The sequence below is a fragment of the Puma concolor genome, chromosome B1 (genome assembly GCF_028749965.1).
Source record: "Puma concolor isolate L17-30 chromosome B1, mPumCon1.1.hap2, whole genome shotgun sequence".
Taxonomy (NCBI): domain Eukaryota; kingdom Metazoa; phylum Chordata; class Mammalia; order Carnivora; family Felidae; genus Puma; species Puma concolor.
Window position 1 is genome coordinate 28,840,629 of NC_141670.1, and position 22,573 is coordinate 28,863,201.

Below are 22,573 nucleotides of genomic sequence, written 5' to 3' on the forward strand. Positions count from 1 at the left end.
CCATATTTAAAAACTGCTTAGACTGGCAAAGACTACAAAGAATAATTAATATTCTGCAGATGTAATAAACACTCTTATACTGTTCATGGGAGTATGAACCGGTACTAATTTCCTGGGAAGTAAATCTACAGTTTTCAGCAAAATGTAATACATAATATCCAGTAAATCTATTTTTAAAAATGTTTTATTTATTTTTTGAGAGAGCACAAGCAGGGGAGGGGCAAAGAGAGAGGGGAACAGAGGATCTAAAGCAGGCTTTGTGCTGACAGGATGACAGCAGTGAGCCTCGTGTGGGGCTTGAACTTGTGAACCACAAGATGATAACCTGAGCTGAAGTCAGATGCTCAACTGACAGTCACCCAGGTGCCCCTCCAGTAAATCCATTTTTATGCATTCATTATTCTGATATACTTGCATAAATAATATATACACAAGGATTTTTAGTACCATAATCCAAGACAGCTGGAAGCCAGAAACCTATCAATATGAGACTGGTTAAGATTTCAAGATCTACTACAAAGCTACAGTAATCAAAATAGTATGTTACTGGCACATAAAGAGACACACAAGCTTCCAGTTATAGAATGAATATGTCAAGGGAGTAAAAGGCACAGCAGGCAGAATACAGTCGATGATATTGTAACAGCGTTACATGGTGACAGATGGTAGCTACACTTGTGGAGAGCATAGAATGCTATAGAGAAGAGCTGGATCACTATGTTGTACACCTGAAACTAATGTAACATTGTGTGTCACCTATAGGCAAATTAAAATATTTGAGAGAGCAGAAGCAGGGGAGTGACAGAGGGAGAGCAAGAGAGAGAGAATCTTAAGTAGGCTCCATGCCCGGTATAGAGCCTGACATGGGACTCAAGCTCACAATGGTGAGATCATGACCTCAGCTGAAATCAACAGTAAGATGCTTAACTGACTGAGCCCCCCAGGCATCCCTCAAATAAAAAAAATTTTAAAAATGAGACTGGGTAGGGGTGCCTGCAGGGTACAGTCAGTTAAGCCTCTGACTCTTGATTTCGGCTCAGGTCATGATCCCATGGGTTTGAGCCCCGCATCGGGCTCTGCGCTGACTGCATGGAGCCTGCTTTCGATCCTCTCCCCCCCTCTCTGCCCCTCCCCTGCTTGTACTCTCTCTCAAAATAAGTAAACTTGAAAAAATGGGACTGGTTAAATAAATACTGCATATCAAGAATTATAAAAGTACTGTATGTATGTACTATACAAATACACTAGAAAAATAATGTTATGGAGCTGTTACAAAGATTAAGACAGGGGTGTCTAGGTGACTCAGTCAGTTAAGTGTCTGACTCCTCATTTCGGCGCATGTCATGATCTCACGGATTTTTTGGTTCAAGCCCTGTGCTGGGCTCTACACCATGAGTGAACTAACAGTGTGGACCCTGCTTGGGATTTTCCCTCTCCTCTCTCTCTGCCCTTCCCCTGCTCACACACAGTCTCTCTCTCTCTCAAAATAAATAGACTTAAAAAAAAAGATTAAGACAAATTAATACAAAGCAACATGGGAAAAGAAACTTAAATCAGTTTAATAACCTGAATTTCATAAATGTATGGTAAATGCATATTAACATATACATAATATTAATAAAGTACTTAATGGGAATGCCAGGTATGGTTTTTCTGATGCCTTATACACATTAACTAATTTAATCTTCATAACATTCCCATTTTATTAATAAGGAAGTAAAGAATTATTTGCCCAAGATCACAATTTATAAGCAGCAGAACCTTAATCACTAGGTTACATTATTCACTTAAACTGGATGAAGGCCCTTTATATTCCCGTTTTTAGCAGTCTCACCAAACAACACATGAAAAAAGGAGAACAAAAAACCCAACATCTTCATAATATAAGAAACTGTAAGAAAATGAAATTACAATCACAAAACAAACTACCAAATAGTTATTAGCACCATGTATTCTGTGATGATGGAAATGTTCTTTATGCTATCCAGTACAGTAGCCAATAGCCACATGTAGTTACTGAGCACTTGAAATGTGGGCAAGTACATGAACAAGGGGTGGTGTGAATGAGGAATTAAAATTTTTATTAATTTTAACTAATTTAGGTTTAAATAGCCACATGTGACTAAAGGCTATTGTACTGGATAGCAAAGATCTAGACTACTCTGGAGGGAGAGGAGTACACTGATAGCCAACACATGTGGCCTTGACTTTGGGCATAATACAGGTGTTCCTCAAACTTTATCATCCTGAAAGGCATCATTGTTTATTGCTTTTTTTCCTTTTTTTCAATTGAGGTATAATTGATGTACAGTATTATATTAATTAGTTTCTGATGTGCAACATAGTGATTCAATATTGAATACACTGCAAACTGATCATCACAGTAAGTCTAGTTACTATCCATCATTCTTTGATTAAAGTAATTAGCTATAAGATTATGGATGGGTGAGAGTAGAAAGTAAGGAAAGATCCTTATTTTATTGCCTCCATTTTAAGCCATCTGGCTGAGGGATAATGTGGATAGAATGACTAGGCAGAAGCTCATCAAGAAAACAGAAAATTGAGCAAACTTCAAATCAGCTAGGTCTAACAGACATTTACAGAACACTCTACCCAACAAAAGCAAAACTTCCCCTCTTCTCAGGTATACATGGAACATTCTTCAGGACAGACCACATGAGAGGGTCAATAAATTTAAAAGGATAAAGATAATACAAATTATATTATCCAATTACAATGGAATAAAATTAGAAATCAGTAGCAGAAAAAATTTGGGGGAAATTCACATGTACACATAAGTGAAATAAAACACTTTCTAAAAAACCAATGGATTAAATAAGAAATAAAAGGGAAATTAGAAAAATACTTTGAGATGAATGAGAATGAAGACACAACATACCAAAACTTATGGGATGCAGTTAAAACAGTACTTTGAGGGGCACCTGGATGGCTCAGCTGGTTAAGCCTCCAACTTCGGTTCAGGGCTTGTGAGTTTGAGCCTCACATAGGGCTCTGTGCTGACAGCTCAGAGCCTGGAGCCTGCTTCAGATTCTGTGTCTCCCTCTCTCTCTGCCCCTCCCCTGTTCATGCTCTGTCTCTCTATGTCTCAAAAAGAAAAAAAAAAAAAAAAAACCAGGGATATTTATAGCTGTAAATATGTACATTATCAAAGAAGTAAGATCAATACCCTAACCTTCCACCTTAAGACACAAGAAAGAGAAGAGTAAACTAAACCTAAAGCAAAAAGGAGGGAAATAATAAAAGAGAGAACAGAAATATAGAAAAAATAATAATGAAACCAAAAAAGTTGGTTCTTTGAAAAAGATAACAAAACTGACAAAACTTTAGCCAAGCTGACCAAGAAAATAAAGAAGGAAGACTGAAATTAGTAGAACAATAAGTTAAAGAGAGGATACTACTACTGGCTTTACAAAAATAAAAAGGACTATAAAGAAATACTAGGAATGACAGGATGCTAATAAATTAGGTAAGTTAGATGAAATGGACAAATTCCTACAAAGACACAAACCACTAAAACTGATGCAAGAAGAAACAGAAAATCTGAATGACAGTAAGTGAAGAAACTGACTTAGTGATAAAAAACTACCCCCCCCCAAAAAGCCTGAATGGCTTTAATAGTCAAGTCTATCAAATGTATAAAGACGTATTAATGTCAATTCTTCACAAACTCTTTCCAAAAAATGGAAGAAAAGGAAACCCTTTCGAACTTATTCTATGAGACCAGTATTACTCTGATACCAAAACATCACAAGAATGCTACAGATTAATGTATCTTATAAATATAGACATGAAAATCTTCAAAAATTTAGTAAACTGATTCCACCAACATATAATAGGAATCACATACCATGACCAAATGGAATTTACCTCAAAAATGCAAAGTTTACTTAATATCTGAAAATCAATTAGTGTGACACAGCACAGTAACACAGTGAAGACTAAAAATCATGTGATCATCTTGATAGATGCAGCAAAAGGATCTGACAAAATTACTACCCTTTCATGATAAAAACATTCAACAAACTAAGAATAGAAAGGAATTTCCTCATGATAAAAGACATCAAAAAACTCCATAGCTAACATCATACTTACTGGTGAGGGATGAATACGTTCCCCTAAGTTTACAAATAAGGTAAGAATGTCCACTCCTACCATTTCTATTAAACATTCAACTGGAGGTCCTAGCCAGGGCTATTAGGCAACAAAAAGAAATAAAGACACCCAGACTGGGAAGGAAGAAGTAAAACTAACTCTATTTGTAAATGACTTGATCTTTTATATAGAAAATCCTAAAGAAATCACTGAAAAACTATTAGAACTAATAATGAGATCAGCAAGATCATTTACAAGATCAATACACAAAAATAACACCATTGCTATATACTTCAAAGAGGAACATAAAAAGTGAAATTGAGCAAACTCTACTTACAAAGGTATCGAAAAATACAATACTTGAAATAAACTTAACAAAAGAAGCATAAAACTTATACCCTGAAAACATTTACTTCCTCCACCAGGGTAGCTATAAACAAAAAGTAAGATAATAACATAGGAAGTGGAAAATCCTAGCACTCGTACACTACTGGTGTAAATGTCACTGGTGCAGCCACTTCGGACAACAGTTTGGCAATTCTTCAAGTGATAACAGTGTTACCATATGACCCAGCAATTCCACTCCCAACTATATACCCCAAGAGAAATGAGAACACAGGTCTGTACCAAAATTTGTCCAAGAACATTCATAGCAAGATTATTCATAATTGCTAAAAGATGGAAACAACCCAAATGTCCTCAACTGATATAGTTTCTATTTAATGTAATATTATGCCATAAAAAGGAATGAAGTATTAATACATGCAAGAACCTTAAGAACAGTTAAATGAAAGTCACTACTCATGAAAGGCCACTTTGCTTCACGTATTTATGAATTCCCTTATATGAAATGCCCAGAATTGGCAAATACAGTTGACCCTTGAACAATATGGGTTTGAACTACATGGGTTCACTCATAAATGGAATTTTTTTCATGTAATATATTGGAAAATTTTTTGGAGATTTGCCACAATTTAAAAAATCTCACAGATGAACCACATAGCCTAGAAATGCCAATAAAAATTAAGAAAAAGTTAGATATTACTCTAAGAATACAGTATATAGAATATATAACATACAATGTACACATTAATCAATGTTTATGTTCTGGGTAAGGCTTCCAGTGAACACTAGGCTATTACTAGTGAAGTTTTCAGGGAGTTACAAGTTAAACATAGATTGCGACTGCGTGGGCGTTGGCACCTCTAACCTCTGTGTTGTTCACGGGTCAGTCGTACTAAGAGACAGAAGGCAGATTAGCGACTGCTTAGGGGCAGGCCTGAGGGGAAAGGGATATGATGGCTTTTCAAGAGTATAGTTTCTTTTTGAAACGATGATGATAACATATCACACTCACTGAGCTGGCAGAAACAGACATTTTTTTAAAAAGTGTATGTGTTGGCAAAGATATAGAGTAATTATGTAACCTGATGCAACCACTTTTGAAAACTAGTTGATATTATCTTTGGATTAAGTTGTACATTTCTGATGTAGACATTATATTACTCTATACCAAAACTCTTGCCCATATGCACTGAGACACTTACATAAATGTTTAAAACAGCAATGTCTGGAATATGAAGAAAACTGGCAAGTATCCAAACATCCCCAGAGGAATAGTGTGTAGTCAAAAAACAGAATAATGTGTGTGTGTGAATACATATACATGAAGAAACTCAGGTATACATATCAGCATAGAAGAATCATACAAATGGGATGCCTGGGTGGCTCAGTCGGTTAAGCATCTGGCTTTGACTCAGGTCATGATCTCATGGTTCATGGGTTAGAGCCCTACAGTGGGCCCTGTGCTGACCAGCTCAGAGTGTGGAGGCTGCATCAGATTCTGTGTCTCACTCTCTGTCCCTCCCCTGCTTGTGCTCTATCTAGTCACTCTCTCTAAAAATAAATAAACTTCAAAAAAAAAAAAAAAAAGAAGAATCACACAAAGATAATACTGAGCAAAAGGAGTCACAAAAACATCTGTAGTATAATTCCAGATACATAAAATTAAAAAGTTAAAGCATAACTATTTTGCTTACAGATTGATAACGTATTAGAAAATAATATTCAGAAGTTCTACTACCAGCACACATGCTACGGAAGCATAATAATGTCTGTATCTTACCAGCCCTCTTAGGAAATCCTGTTGAAAGGAACCTCAAAGATGTAATAAGGTGTCCACTATCTACTTTTTGGCCAATGAATTTTACAGTTACTGTTGCATATGGAAGACAATGCCTAGGTTTATCTACTGGCTTTGAAAGAACATTGTATTCATAGAAGTATACCTGAAAAACAAAGGAAAAAAAACATTTTAAACTAATTAGTGTTAGCAGAATTGAATAAGCTCATATTTTAAAAAGCTATGTAACTAACTTCATGTTTGTTATTTATTCACCTGCTTCCATATACCCACTTCTCCCCACATTCTTTAACTCTAGTTTTTTTGAAGGTATAAATTTTTTCTCCCAACCACACATATTTTCTTTGGTATGTTATTAGTGTGGGCAGCAGCATAAACTGTCTGTTTTTATTTTTTCTTCTTTTTTAAAGAAAATTTTAAAATGTTTTATTTATTTTTGAGACAGACAGAAACAGAGCATGAGCGGGTGAGGGGCAGAGTGTGAGGGGAGAGAGGGAGACACAGAATCTGAAGCAGGCTTCAGGCTATGAACTGTCAGCACAGAGCCCAATGAGGAGCTTGAACCCATAAATGGTGAGATCATGACCTGAGCTGAAGTCTGACGTTTACCCAACTGAACCACCCAGGTGCCCGAGAAACTATTTGTTTTTTAAAAAAGATTTTTTTCCATTAAAAGTTCAACGTTTTAGGGGTGCCTGGGTGGCTCAGTCGGTTAAGCATTCAACTTCAGCTCAGGTCATGATCTCACGTTTGTGAGTTCGAGCCCTGCATCTGGCTCTCTGCTGTCAGTGTGGAATCCCCATCAGATCTTCTGTCCCCTTCTCTCTGCCACCTCCCCTGCTCATATTCACTCTCTCAAAAAGAAAAAAAAAATTAAAAAAAGTTCAATGTTTTGCATATGCTGTTAACCCCTAAGTTTTATTTGCATGTAACATACCCGTTAATTAGGAAAATAATAATTGCTTGATACATTTTACATGTGGGAGCATATACATACTTCTAGAAAATTTACCTTCATTTAGTCATACAGATGATGATATGCAATGTTTACCACATATAATTTAATATTCTACAGAAGAGGAAAGGTCTACTAAGTATCTTAGCAACTTATGATAGAAAATTATTGTTTCACATGTAACGATGAACATATAAGCCTTTTCTCCAGTTGTGATTTCAAAATAGCTTGTTATAAAAAAGTTGGCATGTTTTGCAAGTTAGGAATTAATCTACGGAACAACTAAATAAAAGAAAGCAGCCACTGTATTTTGAACAAGGTTAAATGCAAATTTGGAAACTTCTTTACTATATTCCCAAATCACAAATATTAAAGAGCTTTCATTATTTATTTGTCTTACTATATTGAATAAAATAAGGGATTTTCATTTAATATTTCAAGAAGCTGTTTTAAGTTGTGTATCATATAGTGTGAAGCATGTCACTTTCAAGTAGTCACATGAACCCAAAAGTTAACATACTGCTGAATTGTAGGCTTGTAACTCAATGGCATCTTTCAGAGAAGGTATACTTCTTGACATGTGACAATCAAAGTTAGGAGAAGGATCCAAAGAAACTTTGTTTTTATCCAATGAAGGCCGAATTTTCTTCACTTTTCCAAAGAGAACCTAAAAAAAAGGCAAAAAGCAGGTCATAAAAATATATTAGAACATTTTAAACTCCCATACAGAACATAAATTAAAGCTGTCTTTTTTAAGGGAAGAAATACAAATGGATAATCCATATCCCAGATGAATAAGATGACTTACTGTATTCGTATCAATTCCCCTTCTAAATTAAACTTAGGACTATAATACCTGTAAGTAAAATTTTAGAAAACCTATTTGTAGAAATGAATTTTAGTCTAAAAACTTATTTGGAATAATAACAAACAACAGCCCAGAAAATTTCAAAAAAATGTTATTAGAAGAAAGTTTTGGGTCAGAGATAACAGAATTATGGAACAGGGCAGGCGACTTGCACTTCAAAGGTATTAAATATATTTAAATTTTTTTTTTAATATTTACCTATTTTTGACAGAGTGAGAGAGAAAGCATGAGCCGGGGAGGCACAGAGAGAGAGGGAGACAGAGGATCCAAAGCGGGCTCTCTGCTGATATGGGGCTCGAACCCACGAAATGTGCGATCATGACCTGAGTCAAAGTTGGACGCTTAACCCACTGAGCCACCCACGTGACTCAGTATTAAGTATTTTTCTTAAAGGATGGTATTACCACAAAAAAAGGCAGTGGGGAAAAAGAACAAAATAAAAAGCCCCAGGTAAGTCCAAGCATCTATAAAAATACAGTATAATGTTAAAAGTACCATTTGAAATAACTGAAACTAAAACATATAATAAGTAAGTATAAAACAATTGAAAGAATTAAATTACCTTAATATATACACCAAAATAAATGCCAAACCGGTTAAATATTTAAATAATGCAAACACTGTAGAAAGTCAGTATTTATCTAATCTCAAAGTGAGAATTGTTTTCTAAGCATATGTGCCATGAATCCATAAACCTAAAACATAAAACTGTAAAATATTACAAAACATTTGTACATCAAAAACAAATGAGTATACTAAAAGACAACCTACTGAGTGGGGGAAAATATTTGCATGTAACATACCCAATAAAGGATTAGTATCCAAAATATATAAAGAACTTCTAAAACTCAACCCCCAAAAAACAAACAATCCAGTTAAAAAATGGGCAGAAGATGTGAATAGACATTCCAAAGAAGACATACACATGGCCAACAGACACATCAAAAGATGCTCATCATCACTCATCATCAGTGAAATGAAAATCAAAACTACAAGATATTAACTCACACGTCAGAATGGCTAAAATCAAAAACGCAAACAACAACAGGTGTTGGCAAGGATGCAGTAAAAGGAGAACCCTCTTAAACTGTTGGTAGGAATGCAAATGGGTACAGCCACTCTTGAAAGCAGTATGGAGGTTCCTCAGAAAGTTAAAAACAGAACTACCCTATAATCCAGCAATTTCATTATTAGGTATTTACCCAAAGAATTAAAAAAAGACTGATTCAAAGGGATATATGCACCCTGATGTATAGAGGCATTATCTACAATAGCCAAATTATGGAAAGAGCTCAAATGTGCATCGACTAATGAATGAATGAATAAGAGGTGTACACACACACACACACACACACACACACACACACACACACACACACACACAGAGGAATATTACTCAGCCATAAAAAAGAATGATATCTTGCTATTTGCAATGATATGGATAGAGCTAGAGAGTATTATACTAAGAGAAATAAGTCAAAGAAGGACAAATAGTATATGATTTCACTCATATGTAGAATTTAAGAAAACAAAAATGACCATGGTGGGGGGGGGGGAGGAAAGACAAGAAACAGACTCTTTTTAAAAAAAAAGTTTAGTTTTATTTATTTATTTATTTTGAGAGAGAGAGAGACAGAGAGAGTGAACAGGGGAGGAGCAGAGAGAGAGAGGGAGAGAGACAATCCCAAGCAGGCTCTGTGCTGTCGGCTTGGAGCCCAGTGTGGGGCTCAATTCCATGAACTATGAGATCATGACCTGAGCCAAAACCAAGAGTCAGACACTTAAATTGACTGAGCCAGCCAGGTGCCCCCAGACTCCTACCTATAGGGAACAAACTGATGGTTACTAGAGTGGAGGTGGGTGGGAGGATGGGTTAAATAGGTGGTGGGGATTAAGGAGCATGAGCATTAAGGAGTGCTCATGTGGTGAGCACTGGCTGTTGCATGGAAGTTGTTGAATCACTAAATGGTACACCTGAAACTAACATTACATTGTATGCTAACTAAATGGAATTTAAATAAAAACTTTTAAAAAATGGGCAGAAGACATGAACAGACTTTTCTCCAAAGAAGACATACAGGTGGCTAACAGACAGATGAAAAGATGCTCAACATCACTCATAACCAGGGCAATACAAATCAAAACCACAAGGAGATATTACCTCACAACTGTCAGAATGGTTAAAATAAAAACCTCAAGAAACAACCAAGTGCTGGTGCAGATGTGGAGCAAAAGGAATCCTCGTGCACTGTTGGTGGGAATACAAACTGATGAAGCCATTCTGTAAAACAGTATAGAGGTTCCTCAAAAAATTAAAAATAGACCTACCCTATGATACAGCCATCACACTACTGGGCATTTACCCAAAAAATATGAAAACAGTAATTCAAAGGGATATATGCACCCTTATTTTATAACAGTATTATTTATAACAGCCAAACTATGAAGCAGCCCAAGTGTCCATTGAAAGATGAATGGATAAAGAAGATGTGGTATATATACATATACAATGGAATAGTATCAGCCATTAAAAAGCATGAAATCTTGCCATTTGCAACAACATGGATGAATCTAGACAGTATAATGCTAAATGAAATAAGCCAGTCAAAGAAAGATACCAAAGAACTTCACTCACATGTGGAATTTAAGAAACAAAACAAATGAACAAAGGGAAAAAAGAGACGGGCATTTGGCTGGCTCAGTTGGTAGAACATGCAACTCTTGACCCCAGGGTCATGAGTTCAAGCCCCATATTGGGTGTGGAGTCTAGTTAAAAAAAAGAGAGAGGAAGGCAAACCAAAAAACAGACTCTCGGGGTGCCTGAGCGACTCAGTCAGTTAAGTGTCTGACTTCGGCTCAGGTCCTAATCTCCTGGTCTGTGGGTTTGAGCCCACAGCTCAGAGCCTAGAGCTTGCTTTAGATTCTGTGTCTCCCTCTCTCTCTGCCCCTCTCCCACTCATGCTCTGTCTCTCTCTCAAAAACAAATAAACATAAAAAAAAAATTAAAAAAACAAACAAACCCACCCCAGACTCTGAACTATAGAGAATAGATGGTTACAAGAGGGGAGGTGGGGGGGGGGGGGTTGGTGAAATAGATGAAATGGATTAAGAGTACACTTACCTTGATGAGAACTGAATAATATATGAAACTTATGAATGACTATATTGTACAGCTTAAACTAATATAACACTGTATGTTAACTATACTGGAATTAATATTAAAAAAATTAAAAAAATATCACTGTTTACCAACAAATCTTAAGGATTCTTAATTAATTAATTAATTTTATATAAAGAGAGCACACAAGTGGGGGAGAGCAATGGCGGGGGGAGAGGGGGGGAGGGAGGGGGAGAGAGAGAGAGAGAGAGAGAGAGAGAAATCCCAAGCAGTCTCCACGCTCAGCATGGAGCCCAACATGGGGCTTGATCCCATGACCCTGGGATCATGACCTGAGCTGAAATCAAGAGTTGGATGCTCCACTGACTGAGCCACCCAGGTGCCCTGGGTAATATATTTTAATAATAATTTATAGATAGCATATGTCATAGTAAATTTTATAGATCAATTTGGCTAGGGTATAGTGTCTGGATGTTTGATTGAACATTAGTCTAGATGCTGCTATGAAGGTATTTTGTTGAGATGATAAAAAAAAATCCCAGATGAAAAATCAGTTCACTTTAAGTACATTACCCTGGATAATGTGGGTGAGCCTCATTTAATTGGCTAAAGGCCTTAAGAGTAAAAAGGGAAGTGTCTCAGAGAAGAAATTTTTCATCACGACTTCAGCATAGAAATCTTGCCTTATGGATTTCATACTTGCCAGCCCCAGAAATTATGTGAATCAATTCCTTTATGTATAAAACATACACAATATAAGACTAAGATGTAGCATATACACAATATATTAATATATTAATTTGGATCAGGGAAGATATTGGCATTGAGTAGGATATACAAAGAAACATTTATGTGGTCATGTTTGGAAAACAAAACAAGTATAAAATTAAAAAAACGAATACAATTAACTGATAAAAGGTGGATGAACATATAATTCATATGACAAAAAGTACACATTTTATTTGAAGTCTGGAATTCAAGGGGTGCCTGGGTGGCCCAGTCAGTTAAGTGTCCAACTCTTGATTTTGGCTCAGGTCATCATCTCATAGTCATGGGAATGAGCCCTGTGTTGGGCTCTGTACTTAGCGTGAAGCCTACTTGCCAATCTCTTTCTCTGCCCCACTTCTGCTCTCTCTCTCTCTCAAAATAAATAAACATTTAAATTCAGCAATTCTAATATTGTTATTTTTAAATATAATAATACATTCATTCATAATTTAAAAAACTAAATGTAATGTGGTATCCTGCATTTGGGTACTAGAAGAGAAGAAAAACAATAGAAAAACTGGCAAAAGGTAGTCTGTAGCCTAGTTAACGGTACTGTACCAATGTTAGTCTCTGTTAGTCTTTTTATTTTATTACTTTTAACTTTTACTTTTTTACTGAAATATAATTGACAAATACAGTATTAGTTTCTTAGTTTTGACAAATGTGTCATAGTGATGTGAAATGCTAACAATAGGGGGATGCTGAGTGAACTGTATACAGGAACTTTCTGTATTTTCTTTGTTAACTTTTCTGTACATTTAGATTTATTACAAATTGGAAAAGTTTATTTTTTAAAAAAGAAAACATTAAGTGATAAAATATTGTCCAGAGAAAAGCCTAGCTCACACAATATGCTTTAATGAATTGATAATGTCTACAAATCAACTAGAAAAAAAAGAAAACACCGAAACGGCAAAGGATATAGCCAACTCACTAAATATTATTAATGAATATATGCAGAATGTTTAAACTCAGCAGTGACTGCAAAAATAACTGAATCATCAATGAGAAACTATTACATATAAGACTGGCAAAGATTTTTTTAAAAAAGTATACTATATATAACAGATGTTCTGACACACTGTGGATAGAAATGTCAATCAGTACAACCTTTCTCAGGATAACTGGGCATTACATATCAAAAGCTTTTACAGCTCCTAATCTTACTCCTAGGTAGGAATTAACCAATTAATTCACAGCAAATAATCATAGGCATAAAAATATACCTACAAGGATGATCAAAGTAGTATGTAAAACACACACACACACAAAAAACAAGTAACTTATATCCCCAAATTTTAAAATTTGTTGTGCAAATAATGGTAGGGCTATATAGTAGAATACTGGGTAGGTACTCAAAAGGTTATTAGAGAAAAATACTTATTTAATACAATTAAAAATGTTTACCTTGTAATCAGTGAAAAAAGTGATATAGTATGTAAAGAATACATTTTAATTACAATTATACATGCATATTTGCACACATAAACAGAAGACTAGGTATAGGTGTACAAAAAAATTAACTGGTTACTAATGAGTTCTGTGAAGCTTCTTAGTATGCACCAGATTTTCTAAAATCAGGATGTATTGTTTTAATATAAAAATAAATTATGCTTTATTAACTTGATAATATTCGAGGCCTAAGCACATAAGGAATTATTCCAAAGGAAGCATTGGTTTTATGCTTTACACACATCCTATATTACAAATCTGAGGATCCTGACTACCTACTCTGATTTTAGTAGTCCTGGCAAAGCTAAATTTAACCATAAAAGTCTATCTTAACCAATTTGTTGATGCTTAAGATTTGGAAAGACTTATTTTTTTCAATTTTGAGTAATTTTAGACTTTCAGAAAAGTTGCTAGTTTTGAAACTAGTTCAGAGGTCCTATATATACGTGTATCCAGTTTTTCCAAATGTTAAACCTTAGATAAACATGGCAAAACTAAACACTGCTATGTTGTAATCTGCAATTAATGCAACACTGTGTCAACTATACTTCAATTAAAAAATAAAACAAAAAGAAATTAACATTGTGTAATACTATTAACTAAAAGAGTAGGAGTTTAGTGGGGCACCTGGGTGGCTCAGCTGGTCAAGTGTTTGGCTCAGGTCATGATCTCAGTTTGTGAGTCTGAGCCTCACATCGGGCTCTGTGCTGACAGTGTAGAGCCTGCTTAGGATTCTCTCTCTGTCCCTCTCTCTCTGCCCCTTCTGTGCTGTCTCTCTCTCAAAAATAAATAAATAAAAACCAAAAAAAAAATTAACAGTAGGAGTTTAGTAACTTTAGCTTAAGTCAGAATTCTGTAACCAATGTTTTGTGAAAAAAAAACACTTAAAGCACTGTGGTATTAATTATGGTCTAAACAAGAGGAAGAAAGAGAAAAGCGTCATTTAAGACAGAAAAAAATAAAGACAAAGATGATACAGGCTGAATTTGCTTACTTGGGAGTTTGGTTTTATGCTGCATATCCAACTAAAGTCAGAAATAGGGAAAATTTTCAAATGACGATGATGACAGTAATATATGCATGATTTATTTTATATAATGCAACCTAAGAACACTAATAATTCAGACTGAAAGGAGAATATGTTTGGGTCAATTTAAAGCAACTAAATATAACATTTAGTATTTGTTTTATGCTACCTACCTTAAAAATTATAATACTTTCTACAGTAATGCTTTTACTGTGAGCATAATTCAAAGCAATGTCAACATGTCTAAATACATAAATTCCAAGAAGAGGATTTCCTAGTATCTTGAATGTAGATGCTCTGGTACTTATCCCATTTTGATATATTTCAGCCACATCATTCTGAGTAAGTGCTAAAAAGCAGAAATGTTCTTCAAGTTCTCTGCCATGTCTTCCACTCTCACGCATCTCTGACCTAAAGCAAAACAAACTGTGTGTAAGTTAAGTGAGAATATTGACAGAATTTTCAAGGAGAAAATAAACATTTCGACTTACTGCAGTTAGAAAGCAAGAGAATCACTGATGACATTCAGAAGCACCACTATTCTGGGGCGCCTGGGTGGCTCAGTCGGCTGAGTGTCCGAGTTCGGCTCAGGTCATGATCTCACGGTCTATAGGTTTGAGCCCTGCGTTGGGCTCTGTGCTGACAGCTCGGAGCCTGGAGCCTGCTTTGGATTCTGTGTCTCCCTCTCTCTCTGCCCCTCCCCTGCTGGCACTCTGTCTGTCTCTCAAAAATAAACATTTAAAAAAAGAATTTAAGAAGCACCACTATTCTATTGTAACAAGTTAGGCTGAAAATCATCTAAGGAAAGAATTCATGAAGTAGATAACTACTCATCCAGGATTACGGACTACATTCCGTATAGCCCAGTGATAATAAGGGCTAACATTTCTTGAATGCTGCTAATATGCCCAATATGTTAAGACTTAACTTTTACATGCATTTTCGTAATTTTTTTCTGAACCCTTGAGCAATTGACTATTGTTATTTTTTAATTGCTGTTGTTATGCCATTTTTTCCCTAGTCTCCCTAGCCCCTGTTATACTCATTTTAAAAATGAGGAATATGAAGTTCAGAGAATTAAACTTGCCAAAGCAGCAAGGTGACAGAGTTGTAATTATATATGGGAACTCTTGTCTGTTAAGTTCCAGAGCTCAAAGTCTCACCTGTTTGTGCTATGGACGAAAGAACACACATTTTTCTTTTTTTATACAGATCCTTTAACATGCATTTCCTAAATACATATAGAGACACATGTATGGTAAATTATTAGGGACATTCTCTATTTCTCAGGGATTCAGATAACAGCTGGAAAAAATAATCTAGGATTTGATTATAGTGTACTCCTATCACAGAAGAAAATTATGAATCCTACTACTCAAAACTGATTGTAATCTTAAGTACATACATTTTTTAAATAATTTTTTAATTTTTAAATTCATTTTTGAGAGAGAGAGAGAGACAGAGTGTGAGCTGGGGAGGGGCAGAGAGAGAGGGGGACACAGAATCGGAAGCAGGCTCCAGGCTCTGAGCTGTCAGCACAGAGCCCGACGTGGGGCTTAAACTCATGAACCACGAGATCATGACCCAAGCCAAAGTCAGGCGCCTAACCCACTGAGCCACCCAGGTGCCCCTGAAGTATATACATTCTTGCAATTTTGACTGTACTCTGCCACAAGAACTACTTAAACATAGAAAACTTGTATCTCCCAATTGGCAGATTAGAAAGGGAATTTTATATGGCTTGTTCAGATGTAGCAGCAGCAACAACTGCCAGTTCAGGTGATATAATAAAGAGGTTTGATCACTAGAATAGAATGGAAGTGGGATTCCAAATGATCATCACAGTGGAGAACCTCAGAACCTAAAAAGTAATGTGTATACCACAAAAAGAAAATTATTCTTGAATACCACATGCTCCCAACAGTTCTCTGGAATGGCACTCACAGAGTCTGTACAAAGTATACCAAGCACACTGGCATATTGATGTTGATTTTATTTGTATGAATAACTGTTTACATTACACAGGACCAGAAAACACATGGCAACAGTTACAAGCAAGACTGACTGATTATATCATGACCACTCTGTCCCAGGTCCTGGAAATGGCAACCTTAACTTTCAACTCCATGTATCATCATCTCCTGCTCTTGCTTTCAACTTGGTATCAGTGGATTCTATGAAACACTAAGATCTCCATGTTGATAAGGTTTAATTCTCACAGAAGAATTACTTTTTTGTTTTCCCAATTTCTCAACTGGTTTTTCTTAGAATCTGGAACGTCATAAGCTTTCTGAGCATACCTAGAAGGAATTCCCACATGGGCGTACTAACAACAACAGCACAAAGGATGGGAGGAAGGAAGGAAATGTTCATTGTTGCAAGGTTCTTAACACTACACACGAATATAACGTTATATGAAGGTATACCGCGTAAACCCTAGAGCAGGGTTTCGCAGAAGTGGCACACACCATTGACATTTTGGGTCGAATAATTCTTTGTGTTACCTAGTCATAGTATCAGCTTAACATTATATCCTCTTAAAGGTCTGACTAAAATGTAAAAATATAACCTAGTAAAGATTTGACCCAGGACTCTAAAAACCTTTATAAAGTAGAAAATATTCCCAAGTTTTGTATTTGTTATTTTGTTATTGTTGTTTTTTATTTTAGAGAGAGAGGGGGAGAGAGAGAATCATAAGCAGGCTCCACGTTTGACATGGGGCTTAATCCCATGACCTTGGGATCATGACCTGAGCTGAAATCAAGAGTCAGATGTTCAACTGACTGAGCCACTGAGGCCCCACTTGTATTAGCTATAATACTGGTAAATACTTTCTTGTTTTCAATACATGTTTTCAAAATTACATTTGAAAAACATTTAGGATTACATATGATTTAGATAAAGGTGAGCAATAGAAAATTAGTCTATGGAAGTTTTAAAAAAATAATTTAATTCCACTGTAGTTAATATATAGTGCTGTATTAGTTTCAGCTGTACAATATAGCAATTCATAAATTTCATGTATTACTCAGTGTTCATCAAGATAAGTGTAGTCATTTAAAAAATGTTTATTTATTTATTTTGAGAGAGTATATGTGCACACATGCGTGCATGTGGGGGAGGGTCAGAGAGAGGGGTAGGGGAGCGAATCTCAAGCAGGCTCCACACTCAGTGTGCAGCCTGATGCAGATAAGATCATGACCTGAGTCGAAATCAAGAGTCGGACATTTAACTGGACCAAGCCACCCAGGCACCTCAGATGAGTGTTCTCTTAATTTCCTTCACCTATTTCACCCATTCCCCCACCACCTCCCCTCTGGTTTTTGTTCTCCATAGTTCAGAGTCTGTTTTTTGGTTTGTCTTTTTTTTTATTTCTTTGTTTTATTTCTTAAATTCCACATTATGAATGAAATTCTATGGTACTCTGACTTGACTTAATTTGCTTAGCTTTATACTCTCTAGATCCATCCATGTTGCTGCAAATGACAAGACTGCACTCTTTTGGCTGAGTAATATTCCATTGTATATACACAGTATCTTGTTTATCCACTCATCTTTCAATGGATACTTGGGCTGCTTCCATAGTTTGGTTGTTGTAAGCAATAAGCAAAGGCTGCATATACCCATCTGAATTAATGTTTTCCTATTCTTTGGGTAAATACCTAGTAGTGCAATTGCTGGATTGTAGGGTAGGTCTATTTGTAACTTTCTGAGGAACCTCCATACCATTTTTTTCAGAGTGGCTGCATCAATTTACATTCCCACCAACAGTGCAAGAGGGTTCCCCTTTCTCCACATCCTTGCCAACACCTGTTTCTTGTGTTGTTGATATTAGCCATTCTGATAGGTGTGTGGTGATATCTCAATTGTAGTTTTGATTTGCATTTCCTGGATGATGAGTGATGTTGAGCATCTTTTCATCTGTCTGTTGGCCAGCTATATGTCCTCTTTAGAGAAGTGTCTGTTCATGTGTTCTGCCCATTTTTAAATTGGATTATTTATTTTTCCAGTGTCTTTAGAAGTTTTTTAAAAGGCTGGCTCTTCAGAGTTATCAGACACTAGGAGCTATGTCAATTTATTAAATGACAGAAGCTCTGAGTCTCAAGACTTCCATTTCAAATACCACAGGTTAAATAAATTTGAATAGTCTTTTCTGTTTGTAGTAACATGTAATCAAATAAGAATATAAAGATCTAATACATACAATGTGACTTATTACTGAGAGAGAGAAGCTGAAGAGACCCCATTTTTTTAAATGTTTGTTTATTTTTGACAGAGAGAGAGAGACAGAGCATGAGTGGGGGAGGGGCAGAGGGAGAGGGAGACACAGAATCCGAAGCAGGCTCCAGGCTCGGAGCTGTCAGCACAGAGCCCGATGTGGGGCTCGAACTCACAAACTGTGAGATCAAGACCCGAGCCGAAGTCAGACACTCAACTGACTGAGCCACCCAGGCGCCCCATGAGACCCCATTTTTAGAAAGGATCTGTCTCTGCTGTTTTTCTGTGAGGCCCCATTTACTCATGTTCTATATTTTTGCATCTCACTAAACCAAAGAAGCTATGTTCCCACCCTAAGTGGGAAACAAGAAGGTTAATCATTCTAGGAGTTTTGTCCTAGGCCCCCAAACATCTGATTACATCTGAGACTCAGATCCTAAACACGTTCCAGGACATTAGCTTCAAACAAACCTTCGCCAAATTTTGGCATCAAAATCCTTACCTTTGGGGTGCTTGGGTGACTCAGTTGGTGAAGTGTCTGACTCTTGGTTTTGGCTCAGGTCATGACAATTGGTGAGTTCAAGCCCCACACTGGGCTCTGTGCTGGCAGTGTGGAGTCTGCTAGGGATTCTCTCTCTCCCTCTCTGCCCCTCCCCTGCTTGTGCTCTGTCTCTCTCTCAGAATAAATAAACACATGAAAAAAAATCCTTACCTTCGATGATCAGAAAATAACACCTATTATTCACCTGTCACTTGCCTTTGATTAAATCCTACCCTGGACTCCTGTAAGAAAATATACCTTCTACCCCTTTCCAGTATAAATGCTAACCCCAAGGGATGAGACTCATTCTCCATCTGCTGTATTCTGCCTGTTACTTAATGCTATTCAATAAACTCTTTTTTTCACTTCCTGGCTGACATTTGATTTCCATCCTGCCCAAAGCCAAGCATCCTCTTGGATGGTCCTGCAGGACCCCTCTCCAGGGTCGAGGACCCAGCCTGCCTGCATCATTACCAAGAAGCAGGCAGATTCTATGCCAACATGATATTTATATTATCTTAAATATAAAAAATACCTAACAGTTAAGAATAATTTTCCAGAAATATTTTGTTCTGTTTTTATGCCACAATGCTGATGAGGGAGAAGTGTCACAATCTGTCAGCCCCTGTATCCTACACATACTTAAAGCTCTGAAGTGCAAAGTTCAAAAACAACACAGTAGTCAAATGTTAAATCTGCAGATATACTCTTGGGTGTGGGTTGATCATTATTTTTTTAGCCACTATTTGACTATACATTAATTAAATAAACGTAAAAGACTTATTAGCTAAGAAAATTCACATGGATAGAGATGTATAAGTTAACACAGCACAACAAATGAGTGGTAGAAACAAGATATGATCTGGATATCTTTTGGAAGACCATGAACTTAGAACTGATGGTGTGCTACCATGATGTTTATCTACTGAAATTAACTACTACAGAGTACAAGGTATAAGTGCCTCAGACAGAATGCCCAAGTCACAGTTAATTACATTATACAGAATAGATTCCAAGATACCGTGTATATAATAGGTAGTGAATTTTTTGAGTAAATGAAATACTTTAAGTATATCATTATCTCAAAGTTTAAGTGGAAATAAAAGAATGCTATTTACTTAGCTACTAGGGTATGTGGAGGAGAGAATGAGAGTATTCAGTTAAGTATGTGCTTTAGGAAATACTTAAATAAAATGAAGTAACTGGTTTTGGAGGGCTGGAAAAAGAATTTAAATGTTTTCAAATCCATCAGATTGCTGACAGGTGATCAATGTCTAGCTGGCAAAAAGCAGAATACATGAAATGAAGCATAGTCAAGCTAAGAAAAATGGGGATTTAACTAAGTTTACAGAAGTACATCTTTGATTCAAGGGTAGTGATGTCACAAAGACAGTGGAGTAGCAGACCCCACCCTCTGGCCCCTAAGAAAAGATCAACAATTACATAGCTACCTACAAACAAAAACAGCTCTGGCAGAGCTTTGGCGTTCACTTAAGAAACTGCAGCAACATGGTGGCACAAAAAAAACTGAGAGTAATTGCACAAAAAGGGAAGGACGAACAGCTTCAGTTTGCCTGTATCAGCGCACAAATCAAGCTGGCATTGCTCGGTCCCAAAAGGGTATTTCCCAGGTAAAAAAGAGTTCCCCTCACCAGAAAAGTGAGAGTGAGGTGAGTAACCAGCTTCCCTACCCCTCTGGGGCACTTCACGAAGGATCAAGGATCTGCTTTGGTTTTACCCAACCAGAGAATGGCAAAGCTGAGACATATAGAGACTGCTGGGAACAAGGAAGAAAAGCAGAGGCTACCTGTAGCAGCCATACAACAGGAGCAACCACCTTCCTACTGACCTATTCAGCAAACACTAGCAGCTTTCACTACTGAAGAAACCAACGGCCACAAAGCTGTGGCATACCCCTGCAAATTTCACTAGTTTCAGACCCACCTATTTATATTTGCTGATACCAGCTGCCCAAGTCTCTCTACCCACTTTCTGCCAGCAGCCAGCCAAAGACCCTCTGGCTCCGAGAGTGTAACACACCCATGCAGACTCCTGCAGCTGACATTCACCAACATGCAGGTGCTCAGGGCAAGCCCCCTCCAGTTGTGTACTTATATGCTGCTGGGTAAACAGCTGTCACCAGCCTAAAATGCTGTGTGCACACCATGCAGAGATCCTGCAGCCACATCAGACCACATCCATAGTGAAGGCTCCTACGGCTGCATGTGGGGCCAGATTAAGGCCTGTCTTCTGTCGCTGGCCTGTAGCCACTCCCAACTATGCACGTGCATACCCTCTGGCCCAATCTCCATCACTGACCTCCACATTGCTATGTGTCCAGGGCAAGATCCAACCAACATGGTAGTGAACACAGCCAGATCCAGCTGCCAGTACACATGCTGGTGGCTGGCCTGTGCTGCCTGTCCTGACTTCCACCATGTGCCACTGCATGTGTTAGCAGCTGACCCCTGTTACAACATAGGCACCTGCAACTGAGTGTGTGTGCATGACAGACTCAGGCCACTACTGCTCTGGTCCCTAGCTGACAGACCAGGGGAAGACACTGAGAACCCCAAGAGCTCATGCAGGTTATGTGAATGTCTGGCAACACTCACCAAGGACCACAAAACTGCCAATACTCTGCAGGCCAAGACCTAATCCAATAAGTTGCCATCCACGCCCCTCAGATCTGGAGCTACCATAAGCCGTGGTACCCTGCCCCCACTTGCAGGTGAGGTCTACACTTACCAACGTTCAATGTATAAAGTCTGGAAGAGGTGACCACTTCTTCAAATTCACAGACACCTACGCAAAGCTATGAGGATTATGAAGAATCAGGGAAACATGACTCCACCAAAGGTATATAGTAAACCTCTAATAACTGGCACAAAGAAATGGAGATAAAGAATTTGCCCTACTGGGGCGCCTGGGTGGCTCAGTCGGTTAAGCGTCCGACTTCAGCTCAGGTCACAATCTCGCGGTCCGTGAGTTCGAGCCCCACGTCGGGCTCTGGGCTGATGGTTCAGAGCCTGGAGCCTGCTTCCAATTCTGTGTCTCCCTCTCTCTCTGCCCCTCCCCCATTCATGCTCTGTCTCTCTCTGTCTCAAAAATAAATAAAAAACGTTAAAAAAATTTTTTTAATAAAAAAAAAGAATTTGCCCTACTAAGAATTCAAACTTTCTCTACACATTCAACATAGTATTGAAGTCCTACCTAGAAGAATTAGGCAAGAAAAAGAGATAAAAGGCATCCAAATTGGAAAAGAAGGCATCCAAATTGGAACTGTCACATTTGCAGATGGTTTGATATTATATACAGAATATCCTAAAAACTCCACCAAAAAACTCTCACACTAATAAATGAATTCAGC

At 37.2% G+C, this 22,573-nt stretch overlaps 1 protein-coding gene across 4 annotated transcripts in view; it reads right to left on the reverse strand.

The window, feature by feature from the left end:
- Window positions 1-22,573, reverse strand: part of TEX15 (testis expressed 15, meiosis and synapsis associated) — a 103,318-nt gene that overhangs the window by 20,580 nt on the left and 60,165 nt on the right. For all 4 annotated transcript variants that reach the window (XM_086703382.1, XM_086703381.1, XM_086703380.1 and 1 more), the window contains exons 5-7: window positions 14,618-14,855; window positions 7,732-7,878; window positions 6,239-6,401 (exon numbers count right to left, since the gene is read on the reverse strand). In XM_086703382.1, coding sequence (XP_086559508.1) covers window positions 6,239-6,401; window positions 7,732-7,878; window positions 14,618-14,855 — 548 coding nt within the window. The remainder of the gene's footprint in view (window positions 1-6,238; window positions 6,402-7,731; window positions 7,879-14,617; window positions 14,856-22,573) is intronic.